Source organism: Oratosquilla oratoria, chromosome 31 (genome assembly GCF_046742065.1).
Source record: "Oratosquilla oratoria isolate Oo_2021 chromosome 31, ASM4674206v1, whole genome shotgun sequence".
NCBI classification, from domain to species: domain Eukaryota; kingdom Metazoa; phylum Arthropoda; class Malacostraca; order Stomatopoda; family Squillidae; genus Oratosquilla; species Oratosquilla oratoria.
In genome coordinates, this window is record NC_134807.1 from 18,798,834 (window position 1) to 18,824,564 (window position 25,731).

Below are 25,731 nucleotides of genomic sequence, written 5' to 3' on the forward strand. Positions count from 1 at the left end.
TTCAAGCACACACAGTGTTAGCGGTAGAAACGCGCTGCGTATCCTTGGGTAAGGAGTACCTCAGGTTTGTATCAGGGAAAAATTAATTTTCCTGTGAAAATTACATTTTGCTATCATCAACTCTTTCTAGACACATTTCCACCATCAACTCTCCACTACCATTCTTTCCTGGAACTCCACATTTCCCAACCACTCCATCAATTGGACCATTTCCTACCTTAGCATTAAGGTCTCCCAGTACTATTACGTTAACATTTCTTCCTAAATCCTCTATGAACTCATTTAAATCTATCCAAAAGGTCTCCCTTTCTTCTACACTCTTCTCACTGCCAGGCCCATATGCACTTACAAAGACCCACATCTTTCCCAGTTTCACCTTCATCCACATTATCCTTGAGGAAACCTCCTTCTACTCCACTACCCATTTACCTATCTCTTCACTTACTAGAATAGCCACCCCTTCCCTCCCTCACCCTCTCTTCACTCCTGATAACCTCCCACTTACACTCCCAAACTTACACTCACCCTTCCCTTTCAACTTAGTTTCACTCAAAGCCAACACATCCATCTTTCTTCTCACAAACATACTACCTATCTCTTCCCTTTTACTCTCATCTGTACCACATCCACACACATTAAAAGACCCAAACCTTAGGGTGCTGTTCCGAAAACTCCCAGACCCTCTTATGCCTTTACTTTTTTGTTTAGGAATGTCCCCTGTGGGGCTACAAGGAGAAGGATGCCTAGTCCCAATCCCTGTCCCTTTCTTCTCGCCTCTTACGATCCAAGTGGAAATACTTGGTGGCAGTATTCTTTTCCCCCACCACAGGGAAGTACTAGTACATTAGTAATAGTACACTATTACACTAGTACTAATACACAAGTAGTGAAGTAGTACCCTAGTACTAGTACACTACTAATAGTATACTAGTACACTAGTTCTAATATATGCTAGTACTAGTATAATAGTATCAGTACATTCCTAATAGTAGCAATGCACTTGTACTAGTGCAGTGTTTCTTAACCTGGGTTCGATCGAACCCCAGGGGTTCAGTGAGTTAGTTTCCGGGGTTCGGCTGTTTGGTTCACCCCACTCGTATGATTCGTGACGTCACGCTCTGCTTGGCCATCATTAGCGAAAATGATATGAGAGTGGTACTTGTCAAGGTGAAGCCGCACATTTCTGAAATTGTCTCTGAGAGGCAACAGCAAAAGTCACATTGATTTGCAGTAAATATTCATTACGTTTTTGTTTTATGTGAAATTCATGTTTTGTTGGTTTTGTTCTTTGAACACAGTAATTTTGTGTGCAAATGATCAATGGCACAGTTTGTGCACTAATTCAGTATATAGTTCCTATTTTGAATGTAAAAAATAAAAACATTTTATTTTTCCAACTACGAAAGGTTGCATGTATGAAACTTGTGGGGTTCAGTACTTCCAACAAGGTTAAGAACCACTGTACTATTGTATTAGTTTATTAATACAAGAATTAGTGTACTAATACTAATATATTATTACTAGTAATGTACTAGTACTAGTGTATTACTGCTAACATACTAGTACTTGTATACTTCTAGTAAACTAGTACTAGTGTACTAATACAGGGTGGGGCAGAACCGATTGAGCAGTTTAGAGGAGTCAGTGCTCGGGGGGAGGGGAGGGGGGTGCGGGTGGTTTTGTTCCGCTCCTCAGACATCCCCATTTCAGTAGCCGACATGGTGTGGACGGGAGCACATCGTGGCTTTGCTGTGCACGCATATTTTGAGAACAATCAATCTGTGATTGCAACACAAAGAGCTTTTTGGCAACGGTTCAATATTCCACACAACAATGCTGTTCCTCAGGCGAACACAATTCGGTCCTGAGTAGGCAGTTGGAGGCAACTGGTAGCACACTAAGAAGAGATACACATGGCCGACGCAGGTCCATCAGAACACCAGAAAATGTCGAGAGGGTGAGAGCAGCAATCATCCAGTCGCCAAGACGTTCTGCACGAAGGCATGCCATTGCTTTGGGAATCTCCTCATGCAGTTTGAGGAGGATTCTGCATATGGATTTGAATTTCCATCCCTACAAAATGATGATGGCTCAATGTTTTGAGAAACATGTTTCCCGGACGTCTGGTTTCTCTGAGGGGTGATTTAGGGTGGCCTGCGCGGTCACCTGATTTGAGCATTTGCGACTTCTTTCTTTGGGGACATCTGAAAGGAAAGGTGTTCAAAAGTCGCCCTCACACCCTACCACAGCTAAGGGAGCAGATTATTGAAGAGGTTAACGCCATACCCCGCAGTATGTGTGAACGTGCTGTAGGAAACTTCAGAGAACGACTCCAACAGTGTGTTGCAGCTGACGGCCGCCATCTTGCTGACATTATTTTCAGAACATAAGGATTCTAAATGGTATGTTATGCTAACCTCGAGAATGATAAACTTTATTCTCTATGTACCTCCATTACTTTTTTATATCTCCTCAAAACTGCTCAATCGGTTCTGCCCCACCCTGTACTAGTGTATTAGTGTAATAGTGCACTAGTACTAATACACTAGTATTAGTTAAGTAGTGCCCTAGCACTAGTGCACTGGTAGTAACACACTGGTACTAGTACACTAGTAGTAACACATTAGTTGTAGTATAATAGTACCAGTACATTACTAATATTATTAACACATTAGTATTAGTACAGTAGTATTAGTACACTAATGCTAGTGCATTCATGAATTAGTACTAGTACATTAACAAAGTAGTAATAGTACACTATTACTAGTACTAGTACATCAGTACACTAGCATTAGTACAAAAGTTTAGTACACTAGTACTAGTATATCAGTACACTAGTACTAATACACTATAACTAGTATACTAGTACTGATACACTAGTATTAGTACACTAGAACTAGTACATTAATTCACTAGTATGCATATACTAGAACATGTGTACTAGTAGACTACTGGTATTCTAGTACACTAGTACTTATAAACTAGTAATATGCTAGTACATTAGTACTAGTTCACTAGTACTAGTACCCTAGTACTAATACACTAGTATTATTACATTAGTACACAAGTTTACTAGTGCTATTACACTAGTACTATCAGATTAGAACTAGAGCACTAGTACTCTAGTAATAATACACTAGTTCTAGTACACTAGTACTAATACTAATACACCATCTCACTGAAAGTGGCCAGGGCTTCTGTGGATTCCTATTGGTCACCGCTCAGGCCAGCAGTACTGGCACCAGAGATGGAAATGTGAAAAATCGGAGAAAAGGCTCAAGTATTGAGGGGCGCCACCAGCATGCCCTTGGGCCCAAGCTCCTCATGTCTACCTGGCTGTGCAATGTGCCCGACTCTCCCTCTGGACTAAATCTGGGTAAAATTCCTGGTTACTCTTTGAGGAGTTTTTTTGTTTTGGGGTCATTCTGGTCACCTGCTCCGATTTATCCATCTCACCCACAGGTCAAGGGCAGCCAGGGCTACTGTAGATTTCACTTGGACACCACTCAGGCCTACAATATGGGCCAAATTAGTGATCTGCCTTGAGGATTTTTTCATTTTGGTCACCTGCTCTAAATGGGCCAAATCTCACCCACAGGTCTCCCCCTGAGGTAAGTTTGGGCCAACTTGGTGAGCTGACGAATTTGGATTAAATCCTCGAGTTTTTTGGGGGTTAATTTGGTCACTTGCATTGATTGGGTCACCACATCACCCACAGGTTGAGGGCCACCAGGCCTCCTGTGGATTGTGCTTGGACACCACTCAGGCCAAAGGCAGAAATACATATACAGGGAATTCTCCATTTATGAGTGTTTAGAATATGTGATTTTGGAATAACACAAGGTAAAAAAACCTAATAATTTTTTTCATATTACATGGATTATTTAGAATAACGTGATGTAAAAAGTCAAGTACACAATAGTAAAACTAAACTGTCCACTTTATGCAATATTTACATCACACTCCCCTCAGGAACATATCCCTCGCATAAATCGAGAAATCCCTCTATAGATATGAGGCCCTGCATGGAGAAGTGTCCCATGCGACACAATGGCCGGTTTTGAGTTACGCACATAAAACACTATTTTGCACCGGCCGAGCGAGCGTGAGGTTTTCACTTTGTTTTAGGAGCGTTTCAACCATATTGCAGGTCACGTTTTGTCATTTCCGACATGCTCGGATTGAAGTAGAAGGGCCAAAATAGTGTTATATGTGCGTAACTCAAAACCGGCCATTGTGTCGCCTGGGACACTTCTCCATGTGGGGCCTCATATATCAACAGCTTTTTCCACCTTGCAAGGGAGGCAGAAATGAGAAAAAGAAAACAAGCCCTCTGTGCATGACTCTGTCCCTCTGGGGTAAGCTTGGGCCAAATCAGTGACCTGACGATTTTGGGCCAAATCTGCGAGTCCCCCCTTTATTTATTTATTTATTATTATTATTTTTTTTTTGCATATGTCCATCTGCACCTTTTAGCTTTTCTTCTCTACTTAACTCAACCCCCTCCACTATTTTATATCTGCTCTCCTCTTTGCCTACTTTTTCTTATGTTTTGCTTTTCCTGTCTTTTTCTTGTACCTCTCATATGCTTCTCAAGTCCTACTTTGCAACTAATCCACTTATTTCTTTTCTTCTACTACCATCTTCATTTCATAATGCTACTACCCTTCCTTCTACTTCCTCCCATCCCCCTTGATCTACATACCATCCTTGCACATCTTGTCACTTCCTCCTTGAAACAAATCTATTCCTCTTCTACTCTGAAATCTATCCTTCACCACTTCTCTCAAAAACTTCTGGTATTTGTTCTCCTTTTTCTGTAACCTGTACTTAAATCTAATATAGCATGTTTACTTGCCCAGGGATACGAAATAATTATTAAGTGATTAAAGCCATATATGGTTTATTCAAATAATGAATGTAGACAAAACAATTATGGTTACTCATGGGTACATTATTATACTCTGAAAATCTTAAATCAAGTAACAAATTACTTCATATAACTAGCATATATTTTTTGTGATTAACAGAAAAAAATGCAACTATTGGAACTTTTAAAAATCTTATCTGACCATATGAAACCAGACTTGCCTATGCCTGATTTCTGAAAAGAAGCACAACCATACTATTTCTTTCTAAAAAAATATTTTTGATTGTGTTATCTGTCCTTGATTAATAAAACACAACCACAAAAAAATATTTTCTTTGGCAATTACAGGAGTTACAGAGGAAGATGTCTAACACAATGGGCTTGTGAAGAGCTGGGTGTAGAATTCAGATTCTGTCATCTTGCATCTGTATTTGTGCACAATTTCCTGAATGCGAAGTTTCCGCCGTACATGAGGAGGCTGGTAGCTGTATGAAAAGAAAAGAAAAATGAAGAAAGAATCCAACTTATAAATCATTGTATTTACATGAATCAGATCAAGATTGGTACACAATTACCCATTCATTATATACTTATGGAATATATATTTCTATTTGTTAAGATGATGAAAGCAGGTAAGGCACCTGGTCTGGATGGATGCAATGCAGAATGTCTGAAAAAGGGAGGTACAGTGATGGTGGACTGGCTGGTGAGGTTATTTAATGTTTGCTGGAGAGAGGGTAGAGTGCCGGAGGACTGGAGGAGTGCCTGTATAGTTCCTCTTTACAAGGGAAAAGGGGACAAGTGTGAATGTAGTAGTTTCAGAGGGATTAGCTTGTTAAGTGTAGTTGGGAAGGCTTATGGGAGGATCTTGATTGAGAGGATTAGGAGAGGAACAGAGGGAGTAATTGGTGAGGAACAGTGTGGATTCAGGACAGGTAGAGGTTGTGTAGATCAGATCTTTGTGGTAAGACAGATATGTGAGAAAGCTATAGGAAAGGGGAAGGATGTTTTTTGGGCTCTTATGGATCTGGAAAAGGCTTACGATAGGGTAGACAGAAAGGCACTGTGGGAGGTTATGCAGATATATGGGATAGGAGGAAAGCTTCTAGGAGATGTCAAGAGTTTTTATGAGAGTAGTAGAGCTTGTGTCAGGATTGGAAATGGAGAGCGAGTGGTTTGAGGTAAAGGTGGGACTTCGTCAAGGATGCGTTATGTCGCCCTGGCTGTTCAACTTATACATGGATAGGGTGGTGCGAGAGGTAAATGCAAGGGTAGTGGGTCAGGGATTGGAGATGGTTAAAGAAAATGGAGAAAAGTGGGAGGTGAGCCAGCTGTTGTTTGCGGACAACACTGTGCTTGTAGCAGGATCGGAGGAGGGATTGAGGAAGTTGGTGGCAGAGTTTGGGAGAGTATGTGATAGAAAAAAGCTTAAGATAAATGTGGGTAAAAGTAAGGTGATGAGATGTACAAGGGGTGAAAGTGGCAGTAGACTGGACGTGAGCATTAAGGGAGAGCGACTGGAGGAAATGGATAGTTTTAGATACTTGTGTGCAAATGTGGCAGGAAAAGGTGGAGTGAAGGTGGAGGTAGAATGTAGATTGAGAGAAGCGAGTAAATGCCTTGGTGGATTAAAAAGTGTAATGAGGAATAGACATTTGGGAATGGATGCTAAGAGGAGACTGTATGAAGGAGTGTGCCAACAGCACTGTATGGGGCAGAAACATGGAACATAAGAGAAGAAGAGAGAAGGAGTTTGAATGTGTTTGAGATGAGGTGTCTGAGAAGTATGATGGGGGTTACTAGGCTAGATAGAGTGAGAAATGAGGAGGTGAGGAGGAGAACAGGGGTGGAAAAGGAGCTGGGAGATAGGGTTGATGAAAGAATATTAGGATGGTTTGGACACATGGAAAGAATGAATGAAGAAAGACTAGTAAAAGAGGTATGGAAGGCAGATGTGGAGGAAGTGAACATGAGGGGACGTCCTAGAATGAGGTGGATGGATGGGGTGAAGGGGGCTTTGGGGAAGAGGGGAATATCTGTTGAGGCAGGACGAGAGAGGACAGGAGACAGGGGTGAATGGAGAATGGTTGTATATGGATGATGTTGTGATTGCATGAGGTGGAATGGGCGGGGGGATGAGGGGTGAGGTAGTATGTGTGAGCCAAATTTGACGCAGCCCGAAGGGATTTCTCCCTGTCTTCTCCTTTTATGCAATGGGGGGACGGAGAGGGGGGGGGTCGCCGATTTAATGAAGCGGCCTTGCTTTGGATGTGCTGTGTCTTGCGACACTGCTTCTGACCCAGGGCAGTGGACAAAGTGCAGGGATGACCCGTCATCCAGGAGGTGCTAGATAAGAGGGAGGGTGGAGGGGTGTAGAGTGTATTCAGGGATGGAATGGGTGGAAATGATTTTATGCCTTTTCCTTTTTGGCTACCTCCCTTGTAAGGGGCAAAAAGACTTGGTATATGTATGTATGTATGTATTTGTAAATGCAAGGGTAATGGGCCAGGGATTGGAGATGGTTAAAGAAAATGGAGAGAAATGGGAAATAAGCCACTTGTTTGCTGGCGACACTGTGCTTGTAGCAGGATCAGAGGAGGGATTAAGGAAGTTAGTGACAATTTGGGAAGGTGTGTGAAAGAAGGAAATTAAAGATACATACATATACCAAGGCTTTTTCCCCCTTACTAGGGAGGTAGCCAAAAAGGAAAAGGCATAAAATCATTCCCACCCATTCCATCCCCGAAACACTCCACACCCCTCCACCCTCCCTCCCATCTTAGCACCTCCTAGATGACGGGTCATCCCTGCACCCTGTCCACTGCCCTGGGTCAGAAGCAGTGTCGCAAGACACAGCACATCCACAGCAAGGCCGCTTCATTAAATCGGCGACACCCCCTCTCCGTCCCCCCATATAAAGGAGAGGATGGGGAGAAATCCCTTCGGGCTGTGTCAAAATTTTGCTCACACACACTACCTCACCCCCCATCCATTCCACCTCATGCATCACAACATCTTCCATATACAACCATTCTCCATTCACCCCTGTCTTCCGTCCTCTCCCGTCCTTCCTTAACAGACATTCCCCTCTTCCCCAAAGCCCCCTTCACCCCATCCATCCATCTCATCCTAGGACGTCCACTCATGTTCACTCCCTCCACATCTGCCTTCCATACCTCCTTTACTAGTCTTTCTTCACTCATTCTTTCCATGTGTCCAAACCATCCTAATAATCTTTCATCAACCCTATCTCCCAACTCCCTTTCCACCCCTGTTCTCCTCCTCACCTCCTCATTTCTCACTCTATCTAGCCTAGTAACCCCCATCATACTTCTCAGACACTTCATCTCAAGCATATTCAAGCTCCTTCTCTCTTCCTCTCTTATGTTCCATGTTTCTGTGGAGCCATACAGTGCTGTTGGCACAATCACTCCTTCATACAGTCTCCTCTTAGCATCCATTCCCAAATTTCTATTCCTCATTACACTTTTTAATCCACCAAGGCATTTACTCGCTTCTCCCAATCTACATTCTACCTCCACCTTTACTCCACCTTTTCCTGCCACATTTGCACCCAAATATCTAAAACTATCCACTTCCTCCAGTTGCTCTCCCTTTATGCTCACTTCCAGATTACTGCCACTTTCACCCCTTGTACATCTCATCACCTTACTTTTACCCACATTTATCTTCAGCTTTCTTCTATCACACACTCTCCCAAACCCTGTCACCAACTTCCTCAATCCCTCCTCCGATCCTGCCACAAGCGCAGTGTCGTCCGCAAACAACAGCTGGCTCACCTCCCACTTTTCTCCATTTTCTTTAACCATCTCCAATCCCTGACCCACTACCCTTGCATTTACCTCTCGCACTACCCCATCCATGTATAAGTTGAACAGCCAGGGTGACATAATGCATCCTTGACAAAGTCCCACCCTCTCCATTTCCAATCCTGACACAAGCTCTACTACTCTCATAAAAACTCTTGACAGCTCCGAGAAGCTTTCCTCCTATCCGCATAACCTCCCACAGTGCCTTTCTGTCTACCCTGTCGTAAGCCTTTTCCAGATCCATAAAGGCCCAAAAAACATCCTTCCCCTTTCCTATAGCTTTCTCACATATCTGTCTTACCACAAAAATCTGATCTACACAACCTCTACCTGTCCTAAATCCACACTGTTCCTCACCAATTACTCCCTCTGTTCCTCTCCTAATCCTCTCAATCAAGATCCTCCCATAAGCCTTCCCATACCATACCATATACCAAGGCTTTTTCCCCTTACCAGGGAGGTAGCCAAAAAGGACAAGGCATAAAATCATTCCCACCCATTTCATCCCAGAAAACACTCCACACCCCTCCACCCTCCCTCCCATCTTAGCACCTCCTAGATGACGGGTCATCCGTGCACCCTGTCCACTGCCCTGGGTCAGAAGCAGTGTCGCAGGACACAGCACATCCACAGCAAGGCCGCTTCATTAAATCGGCGACACCCCCTCTCCGTCCCCCCATATAAAGGAGAGGACGGGGAGAAATCCCTTTGGGCTGCGTCAAAATTTTTGCTCACACACACTACCATTCCCCTCATGCATCACAACATCATCCATATACAACCATTCTCCATTCACCCCTGTCTTCTGTCCTCTCCCGTCCTTCCTCAACAGACATTCCCCTCTTCCCAAAAGCCCCCTTCACCCCATCCATCCATCTCATCCTAGGACGTCCTGTCATGTTCACTCCCTCCACATCTGCCTTCCATACCTCCTTTACTAGTCTTACTTCACTCATTCTTTTCATGTGTCCAAACCATCCTAATACTCTTTCATCAACCCTATCTCCCAACTCCCTTTCCACCCCTGTTCTCCTCCTCACCTCCTCATTTCTCACTCTATCAAGCCTAGTAACCCCCATCATACTTCTCAGACACTTCATCTCAAACACATTCAAGTTCCTTCTCTCTTCCTCTCTTATGTTCCATGTTTCTGCTCCATACAGTGCTGTTGGCACAATCACTCCTTCATACAGTCTCCTCTTAGCATCCATTCCCAAATTTCTATTCCTCATTACACTTTTTAAACCACCAAGGCATTTACTCGCTTCTCTCAATCTACATTCTACCTCCACCTTCACTCCACCTTTTCCTGCCACATTTGCACCCAAATATCTAAAACTATCCACTTCCTCCAGTTGCTCTCCCTTAATGCTCACTTCCAGATTACTGCCACTTTCACCCCTTGTACATCTCATCACCTTACTTTTACCCACATTTAGTACAAAAGATGTAGAAGGCAGAGGTAGAGGGGAATGAACATGAGGGGGAGACCAAGGATGAGATGGATGGATGGGGTAAAAGGGGCATTGGGAAAGAGGGGACTGTCTTTTCAGGAATGAAGTTGAGATAGAAGATAGGAGTGAGTGGAGAATGGTTGTGTATGGATGATGCCGCAGTGCATGGGAGTGGGTGGGCGATGGGGGGGAGGTGAGGGAGTATGTCTGAATGGTAATTTGACACAGCACGAAGGGATTTCCCCCCGTCTTCTCTTTTTCTGCTTGAGGAGATGGAGGGGAGGTCACAGATTAAATGAAGCAGCCTTGCTGTGGATGTACTGTGTCTTGCTACATTGCTTCTGACCCAGGGCAGTGGGCAGGATACAAGGATGTTATGTTATCCATGAGGAGCTAAGATGAGAAGGGGGAAAGGGTGGTAGTAAATGTGTGCCTTTGACATAGCTATCTCCCTTACAAGGGGGAAAAAGCTCTTAGTATATAGATAGAAGATCCAGTGTCTTTGATGACATGCCACCATATGTAAGTGTAAAGGTGAGAACCAATGACAAAGTCACTTATGCTTCTACCCTTCCAGTACTTTCATATTCAATAAATACATGTCAGCTATTGTGTTCTCAGATTACATGCATATTAGAATTGATGGCCTACCTATCACTTTCTAGTCTTTTGCGTCTGCACATGTTGAGGGAAGTCTGACGAACTAAGGAACCCAAAACTCGTCGACTCACAACTTGTCCATCTACCAGTGGTCCTGCCATACTCAATCTGCAAAAAATATAAAGATGTAATCTAAATATAAATCATCCAGATAGTCATAATCACGTAATACTCTTAGAATTTAATGCATATATCTGTTTGCACAGTATCTACACTACTAGCTTTACCATATGGATACTATATTGGAAAATGCCAATATAATATTAAGTCTTGGTTGAAAACTGCAATAAAATATTCTTACAAACCTTATGTCCTGGTTACTTTCTTCTATCTATATACCAACAAGCTTCTTTGCCTTAAGTCTCTGCCTCATACAGTGTTGTGGGCACTATCCCCCCTTCATACAGTTTTCTCTTTGCATCCATCCCCAGATACCTATTTCTCATGACACTTTTCATTACCCCAAGATATTTACTTGCTTCCCTCAGTCTACAGATTACCTCCACCCCCAATGCTCCAGTCCCACTTCCTCTAACCTCTCTTTTTTTTTATGACTGGACTCCAGCTCACTACCACTCTTGCCTCTTGTATATCTCATCATCTTACTCAATCAATTGTCATTTTCAAAACTTGTCAACACAGTTCCTGAAGGTGCCACCCTAATGAGCTGGCACTTTATGCTCTGGGCTCCAGATCTCTACCAACTTCAATTGTATTTTCTCTATCTTTCCGTGTAACAGAGCTAACAATGGCAACAGCTTTCCTCCTACAACTGCAAGCTTGTGACACAGAAATAGTTCCCATACTGACCTATGAAGTGCCTAAGGAACATTGTCAGCCAATGTGGGGCTGCAGGTTTCCAGCCACTGAAACTTGAGGCAACAATTATCATGACTCTTTGACTGTGGAAATAAAGTTATATGTTTTACTGATGCTACCAGGAAGATAATTTCTTTGAATATATATCTGACAAGATCACCACATGCAGGTTCCAATCACTCACAAGTCCCAAACCAAATGAAGGCAAAGTAGTACACATGTATATCCATTAGTTAATAATCAAAGAACCATAATACCCATTATCTTTCATTTACACTTTGGACACATAATACTAGTTTCATTACTTTGTATTGTGTCCATGAAGTTTAATGCGGAAAAGTCCATTGGCAAGAGCCTGGATGAAAATGATGAAGACATTGGCCTCTTTCTCTCTCCAACCAGTTCCTTCCAGACCAGTTGCTGTCTCACCATACAGATCAGCTGAAAAAGAAATATATATAATAATAATGAGTCAGTTTAACATTGCAAACTCCTCGCTATCAGGTAGCTATGACAGTACCCTTTATAGAAGACTTTGTAGTGTGGAATTTAATGAACCATACCCTTGGTCCAATTTATTGGTATCAGGGTTCAAATTGCCATCACCTTGATCTCTGACACAAGTAGCGACACTCTAATCTGCTCAATCAATGATCATCTACTACATCATAATAATATAATACAAATAGTAATAATAATAATGTGCATGGTTGTGGTAAAGTTCACAGTAAAATGAAAGAGATTGACAGTTTTTGTGAGAAATAAGATGGATGTGTTTGTATTAAATGGAACTAAGTTGAAAGGGAGGGGCAATTTTTAATATGGAAGTGTGGTGGGGGAGAGTGCTGGGAGTGAGGAGGGGGTATGGGAGGGAAGAAGTGGTAATACTGTTAAGTGAAGAGATGGGAAAATACATGATGATGGGAAATGTCTTTATGGATAATGTGTGATGAGAGCGGCGGGTTTTTGTGAGTGGGAATGAGAGGCTGGCACTTGATCTCCAAAACTGAGCCCCAGATCTCTCCCTCTGAACTTCAAATGTATTTTTTACATCTTTTCACAGAAAAAAATCAAAAAATAAAACTACATACCTGTGGGGAAAGTGCTGATATCTTCAAAGCTCTCTAACCACACAACCATTACTTTATGGTCGCAGCATAACATGGAACTTGTCTGACGTCCTATTTTGCTACGTCGAGGCTCTCCAACACCTGAATGACTTCCAGATGTCTGACATGGAAAAATGAATGATAAATGAGTAAATAAATAACTCAATAATTCAAGATAAAAGGCAGCAAAGGGAAGATGGGTGGAGTATTTCTAAGAATTGCTGAATGTGGAGGGTTGTGTGATGTAAGAGGAAAATGACATGGATATATGAAAAGATGTGCACATAGTACCGAAAATGATGAAAGCTTGTAACACACCTGGGTTGGATGGATGTTGTGGTGTCTGACAAAGGGAGGAATGGTGATAGTGGACTGGATAGTGAGGTTGTTTAATGTGAGCTTAAGGTGGGGAATGAGCCAGAGGACTGGAAAAATACTTGTATAAATCCACTTTACAAAGGAAAAGAGAGTGCTTGGGGGATGGGGGGGTTAGGGAGTTGTTATGTGTGAATGACATCTTGACACAGCCCAAAAGGATTTCTCCCTGTCTTCTCATTTTGTGCATCAGGAGACAGAGAGGGAGGGTCACCAGTTAAATGAAGCAGCCTTGCTATGGATGTGCTGCCTCTTGCTGCATTGCTTCTGACCCACTGGAATGGGTGAGATGCAGGGATGACCTATCATCCAGGAGGAGCCAAGAAAAGAGGGAGGGAGGTGTGGTGAATGGGAGTGGAGTGGGTGGGGATGAAATAGGTGGGAGTGGAATTATGCCTTGTCTTTGTTGAGTGTAGTTGGAAAGGCATAGGGGAGGGTGTTAATTGAGAGGATTAAAAGAACTACAAAGGTAGTGATTGGTGAGGAACAATGTGGGTTTTGGAGAGCTTGAGGACGCATGGATCAAATTGTTGAGCTAAAGGCAGATATGTGTTAAGATTTTGGCAAAAATTAAGGATGTATTTTGATTGTTTATTGATCTAGAGAAGACTTATGATAAGGTCAATCAGAAGGCAATGTGGGAGGTATTTGTTGCCTTGCTCCTGACCTGGGCAATGTGGGTGGGAGGCAAGGATAGCCCTTCATATACAAGCAGTCAAGATACAAAGGAATGTAATGGGTGATAGATGGAAGTGGGATGCATGAGGGTGTGTGCATGCCTTGGCTGACTACCTCCTTTATAATGGGGAAAAAGCCTTTTGGTATACAGATAGATAGATGTACAAAAGGAATATTTATTCAGCTTACCTGTGATGCCTGGGAAGACAGAGAGGATGTTGCCTCCACCTCTGGATCAACTATAGGAAGGGAGTCGCATTTTTCCATTACAAAACGCTCTGGATGATCCACTGCCATGGAAACTGGAATAATTGGTTGGAAGGGTCTGTGTTAAAGTCCTGACCAATGCTAAGGGTAATATATTTCATCAATCAAGCTTATAGGGTCTTGTAAGTACAAACGATACTCAAAAGTATTTGGTGGATATACCTAAAATGTTACACCTAGGTCTCTTAATCCAACACCTGCCAATTGCCACTTGTGTGGACATTTGGGCCCAGGACATAAACCCACTTTGGGAATTAGTGTTTTATGCCCTGGGCTAATTCCTGAAGTGGGTTTATGTCCTTGGCCCAAATGTTTGCACAAGTGGCAGTTGATGAGCACCAGTCTGCCCTATTTAGTCACTTTTTATAACGTGCATTGGAATATCGTGGCAGCATTCTTATCCCTAACTACAGGAGCAGTTTTCAAACACTATTTTAAGCAGTATAAAAACAACTCAATCATACCATTTGGTGCATCATGGGAGCCTGTGCTGTTTGGAGGACTTGGATGGCTTGGCACAACTGATGGAACCACAAAAGCCATTTCACTGAGTGCATCTGCCCAGTATAAAATGTGGGTGCGTCCACTGTAAAGGCAGCCTCCATGGTCAGGACCAGGTGCTATCACTGCAAAAATAAACACACTTTAGTTTTGACATGTACTACATAACATTCTGTGCCAATCATATCTATCTGAATAAGAAGGGCTTCTTCCCCCATATAAGGGAGGTAGCCAAGTAACTGCTTCTGACCCAGGGCAGTGGACAGGATGCAGGGATGATCTGTCATCCAGGAGGTGCCAAGATAAGAGGAAGGGAGGAGGGTGGAGGGGAGTGGAATACATAGGAAATGGAATGGGTGGGAGTGGTTTCTATGCTTTTTTCTTTTTGGCTACCCCCTGTGTGTGGGGGACATCCTTTGGTATATGTATGTATGTAGCTAAGTCAAGGGTATGCACCCATTCTACTTCCATAAACCACCCTTTCCCCCCTCTCATCTTAGCTCCTTGTGGATGAAGGGTCATCCCAGTCTCCTGCCCACTGCCCAAGACAGGGATGACCATGAGGAGCTAATCATACATGTTTCAAGGAGGAAGTGACAAATGTGCAAAGATGGCAAGATGAGTTCAGGATACCATCCAGCATTAAAACCACACCAACACAAAAGTAGGCCTGACCACAAAATCCAACTGCCCTAGTTGCAACCACTGCACATAAGACATCATACAACCTCATCCTACAATGTCCCACACTAATAATTCCTTGACAACCGTATTTCTTCCCCGAGTGACTTTAGGCCAGCCCTGTAGCTGTACCCAATTACCTGGGAGTCATGTTGCCTGCAAGAGACACCTGGAATAATGAATTAACTGATTTTGTAAGTATGTGTTGTGAGGAGCCAAGAAAAGAGGGAAGGAGGGGTGGTGAATGGGAGTAGAGTATGTGGGGATGAAATGGATAGGAGTGGATTTATGCCTTTGACTTTGGCTACCTCCCTTACAAGGGGGAAAAAGCCCTTGATATATGTACGAGTATGTATGTATGTGTCATGATAGATAGGAGTAGAATGGGTGGGAATGGGTGCATGCCTTGACTGGCTACCTCTTCTATAAGGGGGAAGAAGTCCTTGGTGTGTGTGTGTGTGTGTATATATATATATATATACATATAGAGAGAGAGAGACAGAGGTGTTCTGGGGTACTGAGAGTATGTTTTAAAGATTTGTGAACAGAATGTTGCTGGTGTGAATTTCTTGTTTCATCCTTAGGATGTGCTTGGGGATGTAGGTCTCTTGTAAATGACTCGATGAAAAGAGGCAGACAGATTAAATATACCCATGCAGAGGAAAATGCGTTTTCATTTCATATAAATTCACGAATGATATGGATCAAAAGGTCTCCTGTCGGCATGCTCCGCCTTTGTAAATCCTTTGATGCTAATTACTTACAATTGTCTGGTGGAGTTGTCACAGAAAATGCTGTGGCTATAGATCCTGTCCATCCTGGGTGGTGATGAACATTTACTGGCCAACCAAGTGAGGAGAGGAACTCCAGAAAATGTGGGTGCACACATTTTGACGAAACCTATAATAATTTTTTTTTTCCAAAGTTAAATTCTCAATATTAAACTGCTTAAATATATGCAATAACCTTTCAGAATAATGAACACAGGTGAAAGGAAGAAAAAAAAAAAATACTTACAACATTGCTTAATATTTCTTGAGCATTACACTGACCATTTCTAACATAGAATATATGTACTGTGTCAACAGTGCGATTATTTGTATGGTCTAGTCCATCTAGATCATGACTGAAACCTTGAACTGAAGCATCAATTGCCACTAAGGAAGGAACTGGAGATGTATCACACTCCTGTAGGCAAAAATATAAAATTTCAGTATTTCACACACACACACACACATATATATATATATACATACATACACACACACACATCCAGCACAAAAGAGAAAATTAAAGAAATTAGAAAGTATCGAGAGAGCAACAACAAAGATGGCACCAACATTTTCAAAATTGACATATGAACAAAGATCGTCCAAACCAGAACTACCAACCCAGGAACAAAGAAGAGAAAGAGGAGATCTACTGGCCATTTACAGAATCATGAAAGGCATGGAAGTCCTTGACAGAGAAGATCTATTAAAGTGGGATAAAAGAAAAACAAGAGGGCGTGAAAAGAAACTCAAAAAGGATAGTTATAGAAGAAATCTAAAAAGTTTCCCGCACAGAGTGGCGGATGTCTGGAACAAATTGGATGAAACAATAGTATGTGCAAAAACCATACAAGAATTTAAGCACAAACTAGATGCTGAAAGATACAGACAGATTTCTACGAGCATAGCTCCCTTCCCATAAAATACAACTACATAAATACACATATATAAATATATGCATACACACCTACACAGCACATCCACAGTACTTCACTTACTTGGTGACCTTCTCTCCTCATCCCCCCATGCAAAACTTGAGAAGACAAGAAATCCCTTTCAGCCACATCAAGTTGTTGTCCACTCTCAACCATTCTCCACTCACACCGATCCTTTGTCTTCTCCTTTCCTTGCTCAAGAGACATTCCCCTTTTACTCAAGGCCCTTCACCCTTTCCATCTATCTCATTCTTGGTCTTCCCCTCATGTTAACTCCATCCACCTCTGCCTTCCACACTATTATTAATCAAATGACATACATACATATACCAAAGCCTTTTTCCCATTTACACGGGGGTAGCCAAAAAACAAAAGCATAAAAACCACTCCTATCCATTCCATCCCTATCACACTCCACTCCCCTCTACCCTCTTCCCTCCCTCTTATCTTGGCACCTCCTGGATGACAGGTCATCCCTGCATCTTGTCCACTGCCCTGAGTCAGAAGTAGTGTCGCAAGACACGGCACATCCACAGCAAGGCCACTTCATTAAATCGGTGACCCCCCCCCCTCTCCGTCCCCTCAAATGATATAACTCATTATATTCTTACATTAAGAGCTTCAATGGAGAGGAGTCCAAAATGAGACAGTAATAATCTGGCAGTCTGAAATTCGTGGCAGAGTGGGGGAGCTGAGCATTCTGTCTCCACATCAGGATAATGACTGGGGCGTGTTTCCACTTGTCTTCTTACATTTTCTTCGAAGGCAATCTGAAAAGTTACAAGCTGGATAAGAATAAACCTAAACTTTTAATCACATAATTATACCAATGTCCAAGAAAATCCTTGCCCATTCTATTTCTGCTCTTCTGAGTAGGAACATGATCTAACATTTCTTCTTTCTTATTTTTTCTTATCTACTGGCTTCCACTTGTGAGGTAGCATTACCATTTTCAAGAGAATGAGGTCATTATTCATGAAGTGTGAGGAGTGAAAGTGGAGGTAGAATGTAGATTGAGAGAAGCGAGTAAATGCCTTGGTGGATTAAAAAGTGTAATGAGGAATAGACATTTGGGAATGGATGCTAAGAGGAGACTATATGAAGGAGTGATTGTGCCAACAGCACTGTATGGGGCAGAAACATGGAACATAAGAGAGGAAGAGAGAAGGAGTTTGAATCTGTTTGAGATGAGGTGTCTGAGAAGTATGATGGGGGTTACTAGGCTGGATAGAGTGAGAAATGAGGAGGTGAGGAGGAGAACAGGGGTGGAAAGGGGGTTGGGAGATAGGGTTGATGAAAGAGTATTAGGATGGTTTGGACACATGGAAAGAATGAGTGAAGAAAGACTAGTAAAAGAGGTATGGAAGGCAGATGTGGAGGGAGTGAACATGAAGGGACGTCCTAGGATGAGGTGGATGGATGGGGTGAAGAGGGCTTTGGGGAAGAGGGGAATGTCTGTTGAGGAAGGACGGGAGAGGACAGAAGACAGGGGTGAATGGAGAATGGTTGTATATGGATGATGTTGTGATGCATGAGGTGGAATGGGCGGGTGATGGGGGGTGAGGTAGTATGTGTGAGCAATTTTTGACACAGCCCGAAGGGATTTCTCCCCGTTTTCTCCTTTATGCATGGGGGGATGGAGAGGGGGGGTCGCCAATTTAATGAAGCGGCCTTGCTTTGGATGTGCTGTGTCTTGCGACACTGCTTCTGACCCAGGGCAATGGACAGGGTTCAGGGATGACCCATCATCCAGGAGGTGCTAAGATGAGAGGGAGGGTGGAGGGGTGTGGAGTGTATTCAGGGATGGAATGGGTGGGGATGATTTTATGCCTTTTCCTTTCTGGCTACCTCCCTTGTAAGAGGGAAAAAGCCTTGGTATATGTATGTATGTATGTGAGGATTATTGGAATGTTTGTGAGGAGAGGTCTCCGCTGATCACCTTATCATGGGCCAACGAGAGTGCAAGGTTTAGGGAAAGTTTGTTGGGTCTTTCTTAGTGTGTGAGGTTGATCTACCAGGACCCAGTCACTTCATGTAAAGCAAGGCCTGCAGCTCCTTGACTTGTACATTAATGCTGGATTGTTTGTTTGAATGTAGATGGCTTCCAGGAATAGCTGCCAGTGTTCATGTCTAGATATTTTCTTGTAAATGTTTAGTTGTGTGAGGTAGTGTAGTGTGACTAAGTAGATTCACTGGATGGATGGCAAGTTAAGTATCATGTTAGTTTTGTTGTTGTTATACCAATATAGGTGTGAGGTTTAAACTCCTCTATTACATTTGGTCTTCCTGTAATGGTGTTTTGGTGATGTTGGGTTGGTTGTGTATTACCACATAACAAAGAAACCTATCAAAGCTCACCTGATGGTCTAAGATCTGTAGAAGTTTATCATGTTCAAGAATGGACTTATCATCACTCATGATTACACTCTCTAATGAAGGAATACTTTTATCACTGAAAAAGAGGAAACAACTTTTAAATAAAAATAATGTCTTCTACATTATAAAGTAAATACACTATGAACTTATGATAAAGTTTTTGGAATGTATTCAGTACACTTTTCATAAATCTTATTAGCTGCTGTCAATTCATCAATCCATTGCTCTGGGAAAAATGTATCTATCTGGAGTGACTGAGTATAAGACAGTGAAAGATAGTATGTTTTGCATCTTTTGTGTGGCACTTGCATCGAGGGTATTTTGCATCTAATGCCAAGCTAATTCTATATAGGAAGTGTTAGTAATGGGCAATGACTTGATCTTTGGTGTGCTAGCATCATACTTGTGTGTCTTGATTCCTCCTAAACATAATATTACACTGTCCTACATTCACTATTGACAACTTCACAAAAGATCTTCATTGAATGACCTATTGGCTGAATCAGTGACCATGGCTGATTTCTTAGGGGCCATGGGTTTCTTGAATTGGACTAATCTGAAAATGTCTTATGCAAACTTTTAATTGTCTTACACTTTACACAATGGAATTCTGTCAACACTATCTGGAAAGAACTTTGGTTTGACATTGTGTCGGATCCCAACATCATTCATAGGCAGAGGTCGTCCAGGATTTGCGGTGTACAGTTTGGCTGACGACTTATGGCGAGGCAAATGCCTAAGCTGCATTGTCCATGCAACACGACCGAATGGACCACGTATTAATGCAGTAACAGTTGGTTGTGGATCTGTCAAGGAAAGATTTCACATAAATACCAGTGATCGTCACTTATAATCAATATGTCCAATACATTCAGTATTACTACCTAAATCAATACATTGCTTATGTTCAACCATTACTAGTATGTAGGGACACCCTCTATACAAGTATTACTGAGGTTTGGTTTTCTATTGCAACAGTGTACAACAGGATGATAATGAGTTGAATAATATTTATCAACATCACAATTTTTTTTTAGTCTCTTTACAATGTGAAAGGTAGTAAACACTCCCAGCAGAGGTAGCAAATGAATTCAACACAAGTAGATTCAAAACAAAATCCCATAACATGGATGTGCTGTGTCTTGCTGCATTGCTTCTGACCTGGCCAGTGGGCAGGAGACAGGGATGACCCCTCATCCATAAGGAGCAAAAAGAAGAGGGAAACAAATGGGTGATAGATGGGAGTGGAATGGGTGGGGGTGGGTGCATGTCTTGGCTATACCTATCTATCTATATACCAAGGGCTTTTCCCCCCTTACTAGGGAGGTAGCCAGGTCAAAAGGCAAGCACCCTCTCACACCCATTCCACTCCCATCCACCATCCTTTCTTCCCTCATTCTAGCTCCTCATGGATGATGGGTCATCCCTGTATCCTGCCCATTACCCTGGGTCCGAAGCAATGCAGCAAGACACACCAAGGCTGCTTCACTTAATCAGCAACTATCTCTGTTCCCTCATACATCATACATCAATCATACATAACCACTCCCTCTCCCATCCTTCCTCAACACATTCCCCTTTTTCCCAATGCCCCTTTTACCCCACCCATCCATCTCATCCTTGAGTGCCATTAACAGCTTTCCCCAGATCCCATATATCTCCAAAACCTCCTACAGTGCCTTTCTGTCTACCTTGTCATAAGCCTTTTCCAAATCCATAAAATACCAAAACACATCCTTACCTTTTGCTAAAGCTTTCTCACATATCTGCCATACCACAAAAATTTGATCCACACAACCCCTATCTTTCCTAAGCACACACTGTTCCTCACCAATTACTTGCTCTGTTCCTCTTCTAATTCTCTCAATTAAAGCCCTCCCATATGTCTTCCCAACTATGCTCAACAAACTAATCCCTCTGAAAACTACTACACTCACATCTGTCTGGTTGGCTACCTGCTAAACATATAGAGGTGAGCACACATTGAGTGATACTACCTTACTGTTCAATACTCTGCTTTATTTACCTTACCATTGTGCCATATCCTCTTGGGCTTCGGTAACCATGGAGCGCCACCGTTCACAGTCCCTAGTTACTTGTAACATCTGTGCTGGTTTGAGTTGTTTTCCCGTCGCCCTCATCAGCCCATCCATATACTTCTCCCTCTGCTTTCCTCTTGCTCTCCTTCCCTCCACCATTCCTGTCATCACCACCTCTTCCAACCCTTCCCTCCTCATTATATGTCCTAAGAATCTGCTTTATTAATCCCCTTATATTACTTTAGACAAACATAACATTATAAAACCATTATTGCTTTATCCTTGTAAAAAAAAAATACATGCTTACCTTGATGGTTTCCTAATGGCTGTTCCAAAAGAGCCAAGATGATAGTGTTCTGAGCCACAAAGTATCGAAAATGTTGTGTAGCAAGGTCTTTGGTGATGGACTCTGGACCTCCCCATGTGTTGCAATGCTTCAGTAGAGTCACCTCATCCAACAGTGAAGACAGTGACTCAGCTCCACATACAGATGGAAAATTACCAACCTGAAAGTAGAAATTTATCAATTTTTAAGACAAATCGAAGTCTATCCTATCCTTATAAAGGAGGTAGCCAAGTCAAAAGGCAAGTGCCTACTTCCGCCCATTCCGCTCCTATCCACCACCCTTTTCCTCTCTTTCATCTTGAGCTCCTTGTGGATGAAGGGTCATGGAAGGAAGAAAGGAAGAAGGAAGAGAGGAAGAAAGGAAAAAAGAAAGAAAGGAGAGGAAGAATCCCTCGCTGAATATAACAATTATGCTTCACCTGTGAGAGAATGCAGGACAACAGTGCTTCAGCAGCTTCCCTGACTCTCATGCTTGCTGGTTTGAGTTCCTTTTCATGTTTCAATTTTGGTGCTTCTCCTGGTTTTAGCTGGAAAATACAATTAAGAAAACTTTATAAAAAAATTGTGTTAAATAATCTAGACATTTTTATTAAACCTAGGATGCATATGAGTGATAGACACCTATCAATCTATTCTATATATACAAAGGGTTTTTCCCCCTTACAAGGGAGATAGCCAAATCAAAAGGCAAGTACCCACTTCAACCCTTTACACTCCCATCCAGCACCCTTCCCTCCCTCTCACCTTAGTTTGGTACTCTAAGGGGCACACTCCTACAAGAAGTCAAGATAGAAACCCAAAGAAAGAAAATAAACCAGAGCAAAGGTACATACATACATACATATACCAAGGCTTTTTCCCCCTTCCAAGGGAGGTAGCCAAAAAGGGAAAGGCATAAAAACACTCCCACCCATTTCATCCCTAAATACACTCCACACCCCTCCCACCCTTCCTCTCATCTGAGCACCTCCTGGATGACGGGTCATCCCTGCACCCTGCCCACCGCCCTGGGTCAGAAGCAGTGTCGCAAGACACAGTACATCCACAGCAAGGCCACCTGTCAATCAATTACTCAGTTAACCCAGTTCTCTCTTGCAATAAACCTATGGCATGGGCACTGGCTCAGCCCTTACCTACTTCAGTATGACTCAAATTCTTGTGCGCAGCATCGGCTGCCATATGTAATTTGCATCACACTACTCTCATTATAAAATATGAAGTCACTGATGTACTACTCATTCTCTTTTACTCTGAATAATAATACATACATACATATACCAAGGCTTTTTCCCCCTTCCAAGGGAGGTAGCCAAAAAGGGAAAGGCATAAAAACACTCCCACCCATTTCATCCCTAAATACACTCCACACCCCTCCCACCCTCCCTCTCATCTGAGCACCTCCTGGATGACGGGTCATCCCTGCACCCTACCCACCGCCCTGGGTCAGAAGTAGTGTTGCAAGACACAGTACATCCACAGCAAGGCCGCTTCATTTAATCGGCGACCCCCCCTCTCCGTCCCCCTTTGCATATAAGGCGAGGACGGGGAGAAATCCCTTCGGGCTGCGTCAAAATTTACTCACACATACTACCCCGCCCCCCCACCCCCCCGCCCATTACTCCTCATGCAGTCACAACATCATCCATATACAACCATTCTCCACTCACCTCTGTCTTCCGTCCTCTCCCTTCCTTCCTCAACAGACATTCCCCTCTTCCCCAAAGCCCCCTTCACCCCATCCATCCACCTCATCCTAGGACGTCCCCTCATGTTCACTCCCTCCACATCTGCCTTCCATACCTCTTTTACTAGTCTTTCTTCACTCATTCTTTCCATGTGTCCAAACCATCCTAATACTCTTTCATCAACCCTATCTCCCAAATCCTTTTTCACCCCTGTTCTCCTCCTCACCTCCTTATTTCTCACTCTATCCAGCCTAGTAACCTCCACCATACTTCTCAGACACCTCATCTCAAACACATTCAAACTCCTTCTCTCTTCTTCTCTTATGTTCCACGTTTCTGCCCCATACAGTGCTGTTGGCACAATCACTCCTTCATACAGTCTCCTCTTCGCATCCATTCCCAAATGTCTATTCCTCATTACACTCTTTAAACCACCAAGGCATTTACTCGCTTCTCTCAATCTACATTCTACCTCCACCTTCACTCCACCTTTTCCTGCTACACTTGCACCCAAGTATCTAAAACTATCCACTTCCTCCAGTCGCTCTCCCTTAATGTTCACTTCCAGTCTACTGCCACTTTCACCCCTTGTACATCTCATCACCTTACTTTTACCCACATTTATCTTTAGCTTTCTTCTATCACATACTCTCCCAAACTCTGCCACCAGCTTCCTCAATCCCTCCTCTGACCCTGCCACAAGCGCAGCGTCGTCCGCAAACAACAGCTGGCTCACCTCCAACTTTTCTCCATTTTCTTTAACCATCTCCAATCCCTGACCCACTACCCTAACATTCACCTCTCGCATCACCCCATCCATGTATAAGTTGAACAGCCAGGGCGACATAACGCATCCTTGACGAAGTCCCACCTTTACTTTAAACCACTCACTCTCTCCATTTCTAATCCTGACACATGCTCTACTACTCTCATAATAAACACAGAAAATATTATCAAACCAGTTCACAGAATCCGGGAATAACTCATTTAAAACTACAATAGAATATATACATAATCAAGACGTTGATGCCGGCATCCTCATCTACCCACTCTTGCCTCATGACACCATCTTCGTCTCAAAGTGGTTAAGTTACTCACTTAAGAGATTCTGTGAGGCTGTTTGGAGCAACTAAAGGACAGAGTTCAGTGACATGCCACTGGCTAGAACCATAGGTATTTTTCTGAAAATTTTAATGGTGTTGTTTGTACTCCATGGACGTGAGGAGATTGACACCTTCTTCTTCTCTATGTCTGATGATGGATTTACATTTCAACAACAGGTAATTTATGGATTTATCAATAATTTCTATGGCTGGCTGTTAAGTTTGCAGATAGTGACATTTGGAGGTGGGATGTTGTTTTGTTAGTACCATACAGCTCCCTGTCCACATTACCCTGTTTTGTATATTGCAACTGTGGGTAATTCACTGGTTACTGTTAAACACATTCCCAAGTAAGAATGAAAAACAAGACCAATAATTATATCAAGGTCTTCCATACTTAAGAAATACATATTCACCTTAGCTATGGGATAAAGTTACCTGAGATTTAGAGCCTGATATACCAAGTTCTACCACTTCTAACACCGTTGCTAAACATTCTTTATCCTGAAGCAAATACGGATGTGCAACCAACCATACACTGGCACAGTTAAATGCTGCTACAATGGTTGAATGCAAGTCCTGAAAATTATGAGAAATAATTGTGAAAGGCATCAGGAGTACAAAATATTGTGGAATGTTTTTAAGTATATTAATGTCTTTTATAAACTTAATGCATGATACACAAATAGAATCTACATGATCTACCTTGGAATGTGCAGGAGGAGGTCGAGAACACTGGTAGACAATGTAATCACACAACCACTTCACTGCCCTTTTACACTCAAGACCATCTGGTATAGACAAGATACATTCTGTTTAAACTTAAAGGATAATAACTTAGGAAATAAAGAGAGAGTATCACATTCATACAATAAAACAAAAAAATTCATTCAATGATCTGACAGAAAGCTGTATATTGTAAATGTTGTTTTATCTAAACACCATGGCTAGAGTATATAAATGTTTTCAGTAATACCTCTAAGTTATTATAAAAATGTCTTGTTAACCTCTTCACTCCGGGGCACATTGCACGTCTGGCAGCATTAGCTGCCCGACATACGATGTTGCGTCATAATAATCGTATTATAAAAAATAAAGTCAGTGCTCAATCGTTCCTTCTCTTTCACCCATGAATTTTGATGACCATAGAAAATATGATGAAGCCAGTTTAGAGAGAATTGAGCTTACGTAAGTACGACTACAATAAATATAATCAAGATGCCGACGTCGGCA

At 42.5% G+C, this 25,731-nt stretch overlaps 1 protein-coding gene across 5 annotated transcripts in view; it reads right to left on the reverse strand.

The window, feature by feature from the left end:
* Nucleotides 1-4,886: 4,886 nt before the first annotated feature.
* LOC143041468 (ral GTPase-activating protein subunit beta) overlaps nt 4,887-25,731 on the reverse strand; it is a 73,546-nt gene continuing 52,701 nt past the window's right edge. For all 5 annotated transcript variants that reach the window (XM_076213370.1, XM_076213368.1, XM_076213367.1 and 2 more), the window contains 15 exons: nt 25,204-25,289; nt 24,937-25,077; nt 22,130-22,237; nt 21,672-21,870; nt 19,918-20,131; nt 19,308-19,401; nt 17,561-17,719; nt 16,262-16,432; nt 16,009-16,144; nt 14,527-14,688; nt 13,985-14,097; nt 12,725-12,863; nt 11,939-12,074; nt 10,806-10,922; nt 4,887-5,355 (listed from right to left, as the gene is read on the reverse strand). In XM_076213370.1, coding sequence (XP_076069485.1) covers nt 5,238-5,355; nt 10,806-10,922; nt 11,939-12,074; nt 12,725-12,863; nt 13,985-14,097; nt 14,527-14,688; nt 16,009-16,144; nt 16,262-16,432; nt 17,561-17,719; nt 19,308-19,401; nt 19,918-20,131; nt 21,672-21,870; nt 22,130-22,237; nt 24,937-25,077; nt 25,204-25,289 — 2,093 coding nt within the window. In that variant the 3' untranslated portion in view covers nt 4,887-5,237. The remainder of the gene's footprint in view (nt 5,356-10,805; nt 10,923-11,938; nt 12,075-12,724; nt 12,864-13,984; nt 14,098-14,526; nt 14,689-16,008; nt 16,145-16,261; nt 16,433-17,560; nt 17,720-19,307; nt 19,402-19,917; nt 20,132-21,671; nt 21,871-22,129; nt 22,238-24,936; nt 25,078-25,203; nt 25,290-25,731) is intronic.